At 48.5% G+C, this 13553-nt stretch overlaps 6 protein-coding genes across 6 annotated transcripts; 4 read left to right on the forward strand and 2 right to left on the reverse strand.

The window, feature by feature from the left end:
• Positions 1-670: 670 nt before the first annotated feature.
• On the reverse strand, positions 671-1399 carry ubc2 (E2 ubiquitin-conjugating protein RAD6; the record flags this gene model as incomplete). The annotated part of the gene is made up of 4 exons (XM_056898386.1): positions 671-797; positions 862-1086; positions 1146-1210; positions 1358-1399. The coding sequence occupies 4 exons, from the start codon at positions 1397-1399 to the stop codon at positions 671-673; spliced, it is 459 nt and encodes a 152-aa protein (XP_056750462.1).
• Positions 1400-1887: 488 nt separating this feature from the next.
• On the forward strand, positions 1888-3285 carry N7537_007330 (thiolase family protein; the record flags this gene model as incomplete). Its single annotated transcript, XM_056898387.1, has 3 exons — positions 1888-2034; positions 2092-3036; positions 3085-3285. The coding sequence occupies 3 exons, from the start codon at positions 1888-1890 to the stop codon at positions 3283-3285; spliced, it is 1293 nt and encodes a 430-aa protein (XP_056750463.1).
• Positions 3286-3859: 574 nt separating this feature from the next.
• On the forward strand, positions 3860-6240 carry N7537_007331 (uncharacterized protein; the record flags this gene model as incomplete). Its single annotated transcript, XM_056898388.1, has 5 exons — positions 3860-3967; positions 4018-4935; positions 4997-5186; positions 5239-5985; positions 6044-6240. The coding sequence occupies 5 exons, from the start codon at positions 3860-3862 to the stop codon at positions 6238-6240; spliced, it is 2160 nt and encodes a 719-aa protein (XP_056750464.1).
• Positions 6241-6391: 151 nt separating this feature from the next.
• N7537_007332 (chitobiosyldiphosphodolichol beta-1,4 mannosyltransferase) lies at positions 6392-7913 on the reverse strand (the record flags this gene model as incomplete). The annotated part of the gene is made up of 3 exons (XM_056898389.1): positions 6392-7336; positions 7407-7603; positions 7667-7913. 3 exons carry the CDS (start codon positions 7911-7913, stop codon positions 6392-6394), a joined length of 1389 nt encoding a protein of 462 aa, XP_056750465.1.
• Positions 7914-8375: 462 nt separating this feature from the next.
• N7537_007333 (metal cation transporter MSC2) lies at positions 8376-11167 on the forward strand (the record flags this gene model as incomplete). The annotated part of the gene is made up of 4 exons (XM_056898390.1): positions 8376-8791; positions 8842-9990; positions 10047-10265; positions 10315-11167. The coding sequence occupies 4 exons, from the start codon at positions 8376-8378 to the stop codon at positions 11165-11167; spliced, it is 2637 nt and encodes an 878-aa protein (XP_056750466.1).
• An 805-nt stretch (positions 11168-11972) lies between these two features.
• N7537_007334 (uncharacterized protein) lies at positions 11973-13220 on the forward strand (the record flags this gene model as incomplete). Its single annotated transcript, XM_056898391.1, has 1 exon — positions 11973-13220. One exon carries the CDS (start codon positions 11973-11975, stop codon positions 13218-13220), a length of 1248 nt encoding a protein of 415 aa, XP_056750467.1.
• Positions 13221-13553: the final 333 nt, after the last annotated feature.

The following is a 13553-nucleotide window of genomic DNA, read 5'->3' on the forward strand; positions in this document are numbered from 1 at the left end:
AAATTGGAACTCGTCTGTTGCGGTGAAGTGGTTCGGAGGAGGGGGCTGAGGATCAGGGGGTCCACGTGCACCGTGGACCAAAACGCCCAAGGAATGAAGGGGGGGAAAAATAAAGCAACAGTCAGGCCGCAAAGAAAGGACGGCCAAACCAAGAAGACCTACAACGGGACTTTGCAGGGGAGGGGGTTGACGCGAAAGAGTGGGATTTCAACTGTTGACAGTCACCCCGTTTGGGCTTACCGCCCCCGGACTCGGATATGCAACCATCCTGCAGATAAGCTTAATTACAAGGAAGCAGATACCTACATAGGTAATTGAACATCTAGTTTACTTACATGCCCATTTATTCTCTACAATGCAAGGGATCAAAGCGCAAAGTTTGCAGGAAAAGCAGGCTAATGCATCAAAAAACTATGAGGATAATCTTGTAAGCTCGCCTGACATGACTTGGCAAAGGACGAAGGATCATGAACTAGAGATATCAGAAAAGAGATAAAATACGAAATGGAAAGAAAAAGTCGTCGAAAAAGAGGAGAGAAAGAAAACACAACCTGAAAGAACAAGATACCAAGCGCCAGAAACCCCATGCTGTGCAGATCAAACGGTCAAGCTGGTGCGCTCATTCATAAGAATATCAGCCCATCAAACTCGGCTGAGCGAATTTGTTGGCTCAGTTATCCTCCCAGCTTTTCTCGACTGTCTCTCGCACTCGCTTAGTATACTCTTTGCGGTTGTCTTTATAGAGGTTCGAGGCCTCGACGTTGGCCGGAGATGAAGTGTTAGGGTCATTCAAAAGACTAGAATTGACAAGCCGCATATTAGTATAAGTGTAGTGATCTTTCATAACCAAGCCCACCCTACCTTTGAATGCTAGTAAGAATAGCCGCCACATCATATGTCGGACTCCAGCGGTTTTGCAGAATATCGAGGCAGAGCTCGCCAGTTCCATACACATTGGGATGGAACATCTGGCTTATGAATTTCACACCAGGGGGCTTGTTGGGGTATTGTTCTTCGAAGTTCATGACCAGGCGGAATGTGCCATCCTCGAACGGAGTGTCGGCGGGGCCGATGATGACGGCATTCCTGGTATTTCATCAGAATCATTGTGAAGAGCCTCATAGCATACTGTGGAAGAACCATACCATGTCATGACATTATCAGCAACTGGAGATGCGGAGACGCCGGCTGGAGGATCGGTTTGCATGCGCTATGAGTATGTAATGTCAGCGGGGGCGAATCTAAGAAGTAAATTGGGTACAGAAGGAACACAGGGAGAGTTTAAGATGAGCCCATTTATGGATACAGTGAAAAGATTCAAATAGCCCCAAGACAAAGTGATGATATTAACGCGTACCTTAAAGTCCCGCATGAGACGACGGCGGGCGGATGTAGACATGATAGAACAATCGGGAGATGCGTCAAGTGATTGAAATAGGTTGTTAAAGCTGTGTGTGTATAGCTAGGTATCAGGACTTTTAAAGAAAGTCCGGGTAGAAAGAAAAAGAAAGGAAAGGGTGAGGAGAGGGAACCCGAAAGGTCATTGATACGGTAGGCGATACGCAGCGAAGCGATGGAGGGGAAGATCGGAGGAAATATCTCAATGGAGAAACCAACCAAAATAGGCTAGAATTAAATCTCCGGGGAGCTCTTCCAAGGTTGACTCAGCAAGTATTATGTCATCCATGGATAGCCCCGGGGCCCTCACGGCGACCGCCTTGGGAACCTCGGTTCAAGCGGAGTGGCGGTTATAGGCGGTTGTACGGGCGGTTGAATTCCGGCATGCACATGCAAGAACATCCCTCAGCTTTTCTTGATTCTCTCCTCTCGTAACCCTTCCATGCTTCAATACTGTCAACTTGTCACTCACACTATCTTAAACAAATCATGATTTCCCTAGGCGTGTCTGCTCGTCTCCCCAAGCGGGCCTTCCCCGCATTCCGCACCCAGCGACAGTTCAGCTCCGCACGCCCGACATGCAAGGAGATTCAGGAAGCTTACATTTTGAGTGCGTCTCGAACACCAACAGCAAAGGTATGTGAACGTGAAGAAATATTCTGAGGAGCAGTTCACTAACTTCGGGTTGCCCAGTTCAATGGTTCTTTTGCTTCCGTATCAGCACCTGAGCTCGGCGCTGTTGCAATTAAATCCGCCCTAGCTAAGTCCAAGGTACCTGTTGAGAAGATTACGGATGTGTATATGGGAAATGTTTTGCAGGGCTCAGTAGGCCAGGCGCCTGCCCGTCAAGCGTCTATTTTTGCCGGTCTCCCTTCCACCGTCGAAGCTACAACTATCAACAAGGTCTGCGCTTCTGGCTTGAAGGCTGTGGCACTTGCTGCACAAAATATTCAACTGGGCTTGGCAGAGGCCCAGGTGGCCGGTGGTATGGAGAACATGACTCGCGTCCCCTATTATCTGGCACGTGCCAGCCAATTACCCCCCTTTGGTGAGATCAAGCTTGAGGATGGTCTCATCAAGGATGGTCTATGGGACGTTTACAACAAGTTCCACATGGGTATCTGCGCAGAACAGACTGCGAAAAACTATAACATCTCGCGGGAGGACCAGGATTTATATGCTATCCAATCATACGAGCGGGCCCAGCAGGCATGGAAGGAGAGCAAGTTCGCCGATGAAATTGCGGCGGTTACTGTAAAAGGTAAGAAAGGAGATACCGTTATCGAGCGGGATGAGGGCTTCGAAAATTTGCGTGCCGATAAGTTGAAGAGCCTAAAGCCCGCCTTCCTACGCGATGGAACTGGTACAGTGACCGCGGGCAACGCATCTACCATGAATGACGGAGCATCTGCTCTGATTTTGGGTAACAAGGATATTGCTCGCAAATATGGCCTTGGCAGCCGTGTCTTGGCCCGTATCGTTTCTACAGCCGATGCCGCAATCGACCCTGTTGACTTCCCAGTGGCCCCTGCTAAAGCAGTTCCGATTGCGCTGGAGCGTGCCGGTATTACCAAGGACCAAGTGGCGGTATGGGAATTCAACGAGGCTTTTGCGGCCGTCATCAAAGCCAATGAAAAGGTCAGTGCCGTGTTTGTCCAGCTTCGAAATCAGCTCTAACTCATATAGATTCTCGGTTTGCAAAACGCCAAAGTCAACATGCTTGGAGGCGCCATCTCTCTCGGCCACGCGCTGGGCAGCTCAGGCTCGCGTATCCTCGTCACCTTGCTCCACCAATTGCAGCCCGGCGAGTATGGAGTGGCTGCGATCTGCAACGGCGGCGGTGCTGCGACTGCGATGGTTGTGCAGAGACTGGATCGGGTGTATTGATTTCACCGAAAATTGTGCAGTGTCGTCGCTGGCAAGTTATGACTGATACCCTCAAATGAACAATCCAAGCTTGGATATCATCCCGTATAGCGCAGAAGTGTAGCTTTCCTGCGATTTGGAACATCAGATTGGCCAAAATCCTATTTATTCACCTGGTACTTTCCAGGCCCTTTCATGTATAAACCATTCGCCCGTTCTTTTCCGGGCCTTCTCTACATTGATATGTACTATGCATGGCTCTCTTGATCTCTTTTCTCATCTTCCTGTCCTAGATCTATCAGATATCTCCATAAAGCCATTAATCCAACTTTCTTTCTCTGCTTGTGTCGTCTTCAATATATTTATTCTTGTTAATCGCCCGTTTCCCAATTTGAAGTGATCATGGGAGTACTCTTAGGTAGTTAACATGGTCTTTCGTCGTCGACGCCTGATTTCTCAGGAATCAAACCAGCAGAATGCGACCCAAACAAAAGCAGATCTCTGGCTTCTCTTCTTCATATATCTTCATATTCTACCTCGCAAACCATTTATTTACCAAGAATGCTGGCACGGCAAAGATCTGATGTCTGACACCATGTTGAACCCTGTGGCTCTATCATTATCTCCATCCTGCCATGACGCCATTTCTTGGTCCCCGGACGGCGAGCTTGCTATCGCTGCCGGTGAATACTTCCAAATCCTGGTGTGTATCTAGTTATCCAATGAGCTTGAATGTATCTGACATTTTGACAGACACCAAAAAATGGCAGGGATGAGGATTCTGCCCCCAACTCAACCCAAGATTGGCACATGACTCGTGTTAGAGCCAACTTGTTTACAAACTTTGAATGGCCGAACTACCTTCCGGGAAATCGAGATGATTTTTCTGTCGCTGCAGACCTTTCGGAAAGCAATGTCGTTGGTCTTGCTTGGTCGCCAGCAGGATTAGGCAAATATCGACGTAGTGTCCTAGCCGTGCTGACGTCGAATTTGGTACTGTCCCTCTGGGAGCCCATTGGCCTTAAGAGGCAATGGACTAGGGTTGCGGTCATCAATCATGTATTTTGGTCACAGCTGCAACCATCACAGGACCCAAATAGCCATGGCTTTCGGAAAGTTAACATTCGATCTTTTACCTGGTGTGAAACTTTGAAGCCTTCAACACCTATCACCGGGTCTTCCTTTCTACATTCGCATGAAAGTCGCTGGGGAATCCCACTTTTAACAGTTGTGAACGATCTCAATGAAGTCATGCTAGTGCAAGTCCGCAGATCAGACCCAACGAATAGCCCTTCCAAGCCCTATGATCTTCAGATTCTGGCAATCCACCCTTTAAATCCCCTGGAAACAAAGAACAATCTGTTATGCTCTGGATCACTCTTTGAGAAGGCAATCAAAGAGAGAGAACGTACTACTACACTTTCCTGTGGCCCGTGGCAGATTTCAGCTGCGACGAGCCCAGGCAACTTTGGCTGCGCAGTCGCCATGATAGCTGCAGTGTGCGGAACGCAGCTTCGGCTAATGAAACTCGAAGTCACTCTCGGAAGCACGCCTGGGGAGACCTCACAACAGTACATGCTAGTTACAGATTTGATAGAGCATCCTTTGGACCAGTTGGATCAGAAATGGGCATATCACAACATCACTGGCCCGCTTAGATGGCTCCATACCGTATGCTCGATCTCTTATACCTGTGCTAACATGGGCAGTTTCGCTAATGAAAACCTAATAGAAATCATCCACAACCATTGGATTGGTAGTGGGTGCCATGGCAGGTTTCATCGCCATATCCATGCCCTACGCTACGTACATGGGTAGCGTTACCAATTCTAACGCCTTCGAATACCGTCATTACCCGATCTATGAGCTAGAAACCGACGATAACAAGGGCCACCGAGCAAGGCACCTGGAGCCGATCTCTGGTATGTTATGCAAAATCTACAAAGCCCTTTTAGCACTGCTGACCCGCAATAGCAATGCTCACTTCAATGAATGAACAAAGCGATACATGCAAGCTCCACATAGGTACACTCGGCGGAATTGGCTTAGCTGCAGAATTTCACCAACTTCAAAGTGATAGTGCTCTGCAACAGCCAAAATGGAAACGCATGGTTGAAGAGTTCCAGGATGACTATGACTTGGAGTATGACTTAGGAGGTATGTCAGTCTCAAGGATCTGGGGACTCGCAGCCTATCGCAACATGACTGCGACTATCTTCACTTCACATCCCACGGACATGATCGAGTATCGCATCACCTCAGACGACAGGTCTATGATTGTCTTTTCGGAGGAGAGTGAACATACGACAGACACTCAACCCCTATTTGCGGCGCACCTTCCCGATGGTCAAACTTCCAACCACAACCAGACAGGAGAAGTAATACATTTCGTGCTACCCGGTGGCGACGGCAATATTGAACCTGACCCGGAGAGCCAACGCCTGATTTATGCCGTGGCCTGTCGTGCCATTGTGGGTGAAAAGGACAAGTCGCTTCGACTTCACACTCGGCGGTCTCTAGAGCGTCTAGCAGTAGTAACAGGTGCGGACCTGAGCGATGAGATTTCCAAATGCAACAGCAATCCTACCCCGATACCTGCGAGGACTACGGATCAAATTACTGGCCCAGGCGGTCATATCTACGAGAAGTGCGAAGTTTGTGATGCGGGAATTGGGTGGCCCTCGGCCCAGTTGGCTCAGTGCGCCAATGGCCATGTTTGGGGTAAGTCACTTAAGCGTTAAATGTGTTAGTAACATATTGACCTTTTACATGAGTATAGAACGATGTGGATTGTCCTTCCTTGCAATTCAAGAACCTGGGATGTCCAAGTATTGTTTTGTCTGTCGCAAAGAAGCTCTTGATGAAGAACACGTGGCGTGCATGCGTGGAGGGAAGCAAGGTCGAACATTCGACGCTCTCTTTGAGACGTTTGATATCTGCTTGGACTGCGCAGCCAAATTCCAGGCCAGTTACTAGACGTCCTCGAATAGGATTTGCAATGATTCCTTCCTGGCTAGCGGCTGCAAAAAGGAGATATTTGCCCGAAAATGTGATATGAAAATGCCACGTAATGATTCCAACACATAATCATAATCATATTCATATTCATATTATTACAGAGAGCTATCTATGTCAGCCCAATAAGGGACCCCGCAATAGGATTCCATTCATCGTCCCATCTCCGAGAGCTTTCTTTTTGGGCACCTAGGCGAAGACTCTCTAATTTGTCGTTCTCGCCGAAAAGGTCGACCAGGTGCTCAGCCAACTCGTCCGAGCTTCCAAAGCCCAACCCATTGACGCCCTCAGTGACCAACTCGGGCCATGCTTCGAAACGGTCCCATCCCACAACAGGAAGACCAGCCCCGAACATATCTACAACCTTCATGGGGAGATCTACCCCACTGCTGCTAGTATGCAGACTGACCCCTAGAGATGCGGATGCCAATAGCCGGGCATATTCTGGTACACTCAGCCAGGCAGTTCGAATTGTGACTTTCTGTAGCTTGCTAGACTTTTCCAGAGCAGCAATCTGTTTCAAATACATTTCTTTTTGTGGGCCCTTCCCTGTTATTATGGCCAGAACCTCGGGAAGGTGAGGCTGCACTGTAGTGGCCAGTTTAGAGTACCGAAGAAGGGCATCGATAAGAACCGAGAAATCCTCATCCGCTGTCCATGACGTTGAACTGACCAGAACCCGGAGAGTCCCTGCTTTCAAAGAGGAATGGAATTCTTTGGTTTTTGGTAGAGTTGTGAGGAAATCCGTCCGTGCATTGGGATCGAGGATAGGATGGAAGTGACTGGCAGGGCGATCGTGCAATGGCAGGACAGGGGTGGGAAGGTTGAAATCCTTCTTGAGAACGGATGCCATGGCATTGGTCACACACAAATGAGCCGATGCGGATTTGCAAAATACCTTCTCATACCATGTCGACATTTTCACCAACGGATGGGTTTGGCCGAGTTTCAACGCGAGTATGGAATACCCAAAATTATGCCAATCAATGATCAGCCTTGTTTGCCGCAAGAAACAAACAATGGAAGCTACAGCCAATGTAGGAATGGAAGGCGGGTTCTTTTTAACGTCGCAAGAGCGAGTCAGCACTTCAAATAAGGATTGAGGAGCCTCCTTTTCACAAACATACCTGAACCAAAAGCCACCGGGACGGTTTTGTAGTATATGCGAGACACTTCCAGAGACAAGCAATCTGGAATAACACCTTCAAGGGCCCGTAAATGGTAAATAGCAGCTTGTTACTGGTCTGTAGGAGGGCGGGATGCGGACGAAGCGGAACAATCGAGATGTTGGGGTTAGATATTATATCAGGATGAGGATCGGATTCTGTTTTGTAAATTGTAGTTAGCGATCATATCTTACACTCTCAGTCAAGAAGTTCACACTAACCATTATACCCAATAATTACCACCTCCCCGCCATGTTTCGCAATGCTCAACGCATGATACTGCATACGCGGGCTTCGGCCAATGTCGCCAAGAACAAGAATTTGAACACATGTCCTAGGCCTTTTTGTGTCATGGGATCTTGGAGGAGATCCTACTTGTTCTGGCTGATATTGCGAAGGGAGTAACAAGATCAACACAGTGAGGGCGCTAGACAGGCAGAACACTATGCTGAGAAGAGTCTCGATCATGATGGCAATGGCACTTCAATTATGTCGGTCATGGTATTGATCAGCTTTCAATCTTGTCAACAGCCGATAGAGAATTAAACAACCGTTTTAGTAGTTTAAAGTGAAATATCAACAGTGGGAATGTTTCGTCAAAGTCCACGAGTGTCAAAATATTTGATACGTAATCTGATAAGCTTTCACGTGATTCCCCTTATGAGAACCTTGGGAAGACGGGGTTTTCCCGTTTTCCCCGGAGACAAGTGGCAATCTGTTTGAGCCTGTACTGGCGCTTACTTTCCCCAATTATATTAGTTACTTTGCTTTATTACCCTCCAGGGTTATTCCGCAATGCTATATCTACTGACAACCTGCCCGCTAATCTGAGCTATCGCCCGCTCCACCCTCGATATCTTGGCAAGTGCCCCATCTCCTATCCTGTTTCCTGGTCTTTCCAGCTGGGCGTGTCGTCAGCATCTGAAGACCATGTCGACGGGGGCACCGTCGCTGAGCGTGGATCTCACACCACCCTCTAATGGACACAATCATAATCATGGTCACAGTCGCAGCCGTGGCCACTCTCGATCCAACCGCTGGGCGCAACCTCCGCCTCCCCTCTCACAGGCAGCCAATGCCAGCCTTCCTGAACACCTGGAATCAATCAATGCTGTGAACTCGAGTTATTCATATGAACATACACATCAAGCATCGAGTCACACTCACAATGCGCACTCGCACTCGCACTCGCACTCGCACTCCAATGCACACCACAATCATAACCATAGTGTGTCATCTCTTCACCATGATGGGCTAGATGACCACCATTTGAAAGACTCGAACGGCGTTTATGGAATTTTATCTACGGATACTACTATACAAGCAAACTATAGTTCAGAGAAGACGTATGTGCGCTAGAGTGTGATTGACAAGTACAAGCTGACCACAATCACAGCCACGAGATTTTGACTAGTACACTCATCGTGCTGCCGTGGGTGGTGCTTTCTTGGTACCAGAGACAGTTCACCCAAATACAAAAGCTGTCCACCGAAGGTATACCTGGTGCAACAGCGAGTATTCCTAACGGACAAGTTGGTCAAAAGACCTGCCTTTTGACAGCGACCACTCTCATCCTCTTTGGCTGTGGTCAAATACTACGGATCAACTACCAAAAGGCTGGCTCTTCCACGCTCCCATCCGTGAATTTGCCCAAACTAAATGTGAAGAGTGTTCAAGCCTCACTTTCACAAATTGTCTCAGTGGCACTGCCAATATTTGCAGCACTCAAGGTCGGGGGCTTTTTGGTTGCATTTTCACTACTCCTTGCGACAGCATCAGGATTCCCAGCCATCATTAATTCGACCTCACACACTCAAGAGAAATACAGTCGAAAGATCCTATCGATTGCCCTGCTAGTAGTTGTTATTATATCAAGTTTTCTTGGGCTGAACCATCCTTGGGACGTATCTCCAGCCATCGGATATACTGCCCTATTAGGATCTGTGTTTGTTGCTCCTCCCCCATTTCCATCCCTCCGTCGCAATGGACCTATTCCGGAACCAGGTCTCGTTGCTGCACAGAGCAAGGTTTCACACCGGAGCCACTCATCCGCTGTGGTCACAACTGATGCACCACTGGCCGTTATAGCCGGGTCCTCCCTTGCACTTCTGACCATATTTTTCAACCGAGCATTTGTCTTCAGCGTCTCGGAGCTCATGTACCTCCTTATTCCTATGAGTATCTTTGCTACTTCTCTCATGATTTCCCTGCCCCCCAGCCTCCGCTCTTCCAAAAAGACCGGGCTTGCAATTTGCGCCGGAGCTGCAGCTTTTCTTTGTTCCCCACATACCCAGGATGACTTGCTCATGTCTTATGCCACACGGGGTATCTTGGCTACAGCCTCTTTCTTCGCCTCTCGAAGGGATGATATTCATTTGCATCTGGATACGCATGCGCATAATCACACGCACAGCCATTCACATTCACACACTACCTCGGAATCCTCCCGAGTATCAAAGTGGCTTCTCCATCAAAGCGAACCATATCCGTTGCTGTACAGCATTCTCAAGGAGAAGGATTCTCGTAGCATCTTCTACTTTATGTGGTGAGTTATGAAGCATAAAAAGCCATCACTTTTGAACTACTGCTAATGTTTTGCAGCCTGAATTTCACTTTTATGCTTGTTCAATTGTCATATGGATTCCTGACTGGATCACTGGGACTGCTTAGTGACAGTATTCACATGTTTTTCGATTGTCTTGCGCTTGTCGTTGGTCTATGTGCCGCAGTCATGAGCAAGTGGCCCCCAAACGCCCGATTCCCCTACGGCTATGGCAAAGTTGATACTTTGTCAGGATTTGCCAATGGGATTTTCCTCATGTGAGTGTTGTCAAAGCGGTGGGCAAGGGCAAAATTTAACAACGTGTAGGATTATCAGCGTGGAGATCATTTACGAAGCGGTGGAACGGCTCTCATCGGGGAGTGAGATGCATCGTCTAGGTGAGCTATTGATCGTCAGCATTGCTGGCCTTGCAGTCAACTTGGTCGGAATCTTCAGCTTCGAGCATGGTCATGCTCATCACGGCCATGATCATGGTCATGATCATTCTCATGGCAATGAGAACATGCACGGCATCTTTTTGCACATTCTTGCCGATACACTTGGTTCAGTGGCAGTCGTCATTTCAACCATTCTCGTCCATTACTCCGGTTGGGCTGGTTACGACCCATTGGCATCATGCTTCATTGCCATATTGATCTTCGCCTCGGCCGTTCCTTTAGTTGGCAGCACGGCCAAGACATTGCTACTCACTCTGCCAGCCGACACTGAATACACTCTTCGGGAAACACTAGCGGGAGTCAGTACTTTAAGAGGCGTGGTTAGTTATACGGTGCCTAAATTCTGGCTCGATGATACAGGAGCGGTGTCCTCCGGGCATACCCATTCCCATGACCATTCCAGCCATGGGGGTTGTGAGCATCACCGTGATCATAGTCATAGCCAACACCATCATGGTCATGATCATGAGCAGCACCACGGCCACGATCGTACCCATGACCATGACCATCGCCACGATCACGGTCACGATCATGCGCATGAGAAAAAAACCCAGAACATTTTCGGAGTGATGCACGTCATCGCTTCTCGGGGCGCAGATCTGGAAGAAGTACGTCAACGGACCGTCGACTTCCTCCGAGAGAAAAACATGGATACTCTCGTCCAGGTTGAGCGTGACGGAGATGCACGCTGCTGGTGTAGTGGTGGAAGCAAGGGCTTTTGATTGGTGATCAACCACTTTGAAAAGGGACCCAGGATTTACGGTGCGTTTGATATCGCTTTTGCCCCGGCCGGTGTCTATATCTCTCTTGTACAGATAGGATTGGATTGGTTCGCCGAAGAATTCCACCAATCAACAGCACATAGTTTTCTCCACGCCGTTCATCGAAGGTGGAAGGCATATACTTCAATGATTCAATTACGAAATCCAGTTCTTTCTCGCATCACATGTAGGCGAAATCTATCTTGCAATCCTTCAAGGGTGAGACTTGTACGACCCGTTTATCAGGTATGGGCTGTCCTGAATGGATATGCTTGCTCCGAGCTCTACATTTCTCAGACAAATGGAGTGCAGCTCTGTCTGTGTCCCTTGAGCCAGATCTCTAGGAACTACAACACGATACTCCTTCAGGTCACACAATTACATTGAACCTCGGCAGCACATGGCGCGAAAGTCCAGGTATACCTCCGGGCTATTATGTTCTTCTGACAAGAGCGAAGCCCCCATTCCATATTCCTGGAGGTTACCAGCCTTGTCAGTCAAATCGAAGCTCCTAGCCAACTTGTTGGCCTGCACCTCCAGAAAAGTAACCTCCAAGATCCAAGACTGTACAAATGTAAGAGGGACATTAAGTCCTGTCCTACCAACCATTTGACTTCCAAATTTTAATGAAAGATGCTACGACATTCTGTATACCTTCCGACATTACCGCACCCGCAGCCAATTCTTGTATCATTCTTCTACAGATATTTCTTCTATAGAGACCTTAGCTACACTTCACACCCGAATCTCTTGCTCAGCCTATTCAATGTCATCAGCTTCGACCGCAAAATCACCAGATGCCGACGAAGTCGTGCGGGGAGGATATGGAAAGATATTCGAGGGCCATACAGTCTTCCTCACCGGAGGTACTGGGTGCTTAGGAGGTTGTCTCCTGTACAAGCTAGCTTTGCAACTGCCGACTCGGAAGATTTTCGTCTTGGTTAGAGGGAACTCCCAGCGAGCCATTGGAAAATTGAAAGAATCGATGCCAAATCATGCACAGGCTATTTTAGCCACGAAGAAAGTCGAGTTTGTGATTGGCGACATGAAAACGGCGGACTTTGGCATTGAATCCAATGTCCTTGGACGGCTTCAAGACCAGGTGACGCTGGTTATTCATACAGCAGCCAAGATCAAGCTTGAAGGTCCCATTCGTGATGCTCTGGAAAGCAATTGCCTCCCTGCGCTGGAAATGGCCCGGATTGCCTCTGGGTTCCGGCGACTGAAAATCCTCGTCCAGATATCTACCTCATACGTCAATAGCCATCTTCCGGATGGCCCAGTTTTAGAGCGGATATATCAATTGGGAGGCGAAGAAAATCCGGAGCAAGAGCTGGCATCCATGTTGACGCTGGACACTTCACCGCACGCGGGCAAATTCTCGTCTACCTACACCCAAGCCAAGCATCTCATGGAACGTCTACTACTCAGCCGCTTCCCACTTCTTCCAGTTCTACTGCTACGGCCAACAATCTTCGGTCCTGCGTTTAGACACCCCTACTCGCTATATGGATCGGAGGACTCCACGCCTCTCACCAAGTTTACTAGGCTCTGGTTCTCCGATCGAGGCACCACACAGGTTTGGCATGCCACCAGAGGCTATCAAACAGGCACCAATATCCTCGACGAGATTCCCGTGGACCTCGTAGCAAACGCGTGTCTATTACACGCAGCAGCACGAACGACGGGCATTGTCCAGGTCGGTTCTCAGCTCTATCACCCGATCACCTTCGACGAGGTTTTTCGACTGGGCCATGAAAATGCCACGCCTGAAGTCCAGCGAGAGTTCCCAAAGATCATCTTCACCGAAGATCGCAGCACACCGCAGTGCTTTCTTGCTGAGTTGATTCAAGTGGGGACACGCAACTGGCTCTTCGATTGCGGGCGGTCTTATTGGCTCAAGCAGGTGAGCGGTCCATTGAGCATGCAAGTGTGCAAGCATGAGGCAGATGCTTTTAATTTGATACGGACTCACAATGGTCTCGGGACTGGAAAGGAGAAAGCTCGGATATGAATGAGCTGCAGGGAGACTAGGGGCTGCAGACCTGCCACAATACTTGTAACCCTGGTGATTTTCGAGAGACCTGAGATATCTGGACGAATATGTTTCCGCAACATACCAACTTCGCGTAGCCCACACTCCGCCTATCATAGTACTTGCTCAATAAATCTCTATTTGATTCATATCGGAGTAGGACTTCCTCTCTTGAAGGTATACTGGGTTCAAATAAGCTGAGCTTATTGCAGTGGTTGTAAGAGACTCAGCAGCCAACAGCTCAAAGATAGAAATACCACAGTCGCAATGGTTTTATACTTAATCAAGATCAAATGTAAACAAAGGAACAAA

The sequence above is a fragment of the Penicillium hordei genome (genome assembly GCF_028827395.1).
Source record: "Penicillium hordei strain IBT 12815 chromosome Unknown utg000004l_segment0_segment0, whole genome shotgun sequence".
Taxonomy (NCBI): domain Eukaryota; kingdom Fungi; phylum Ascomycota; class Eurotiomycetes; order Eurotiales; family Aspergillaceae; genus Penicillium; species Penicillium hordei.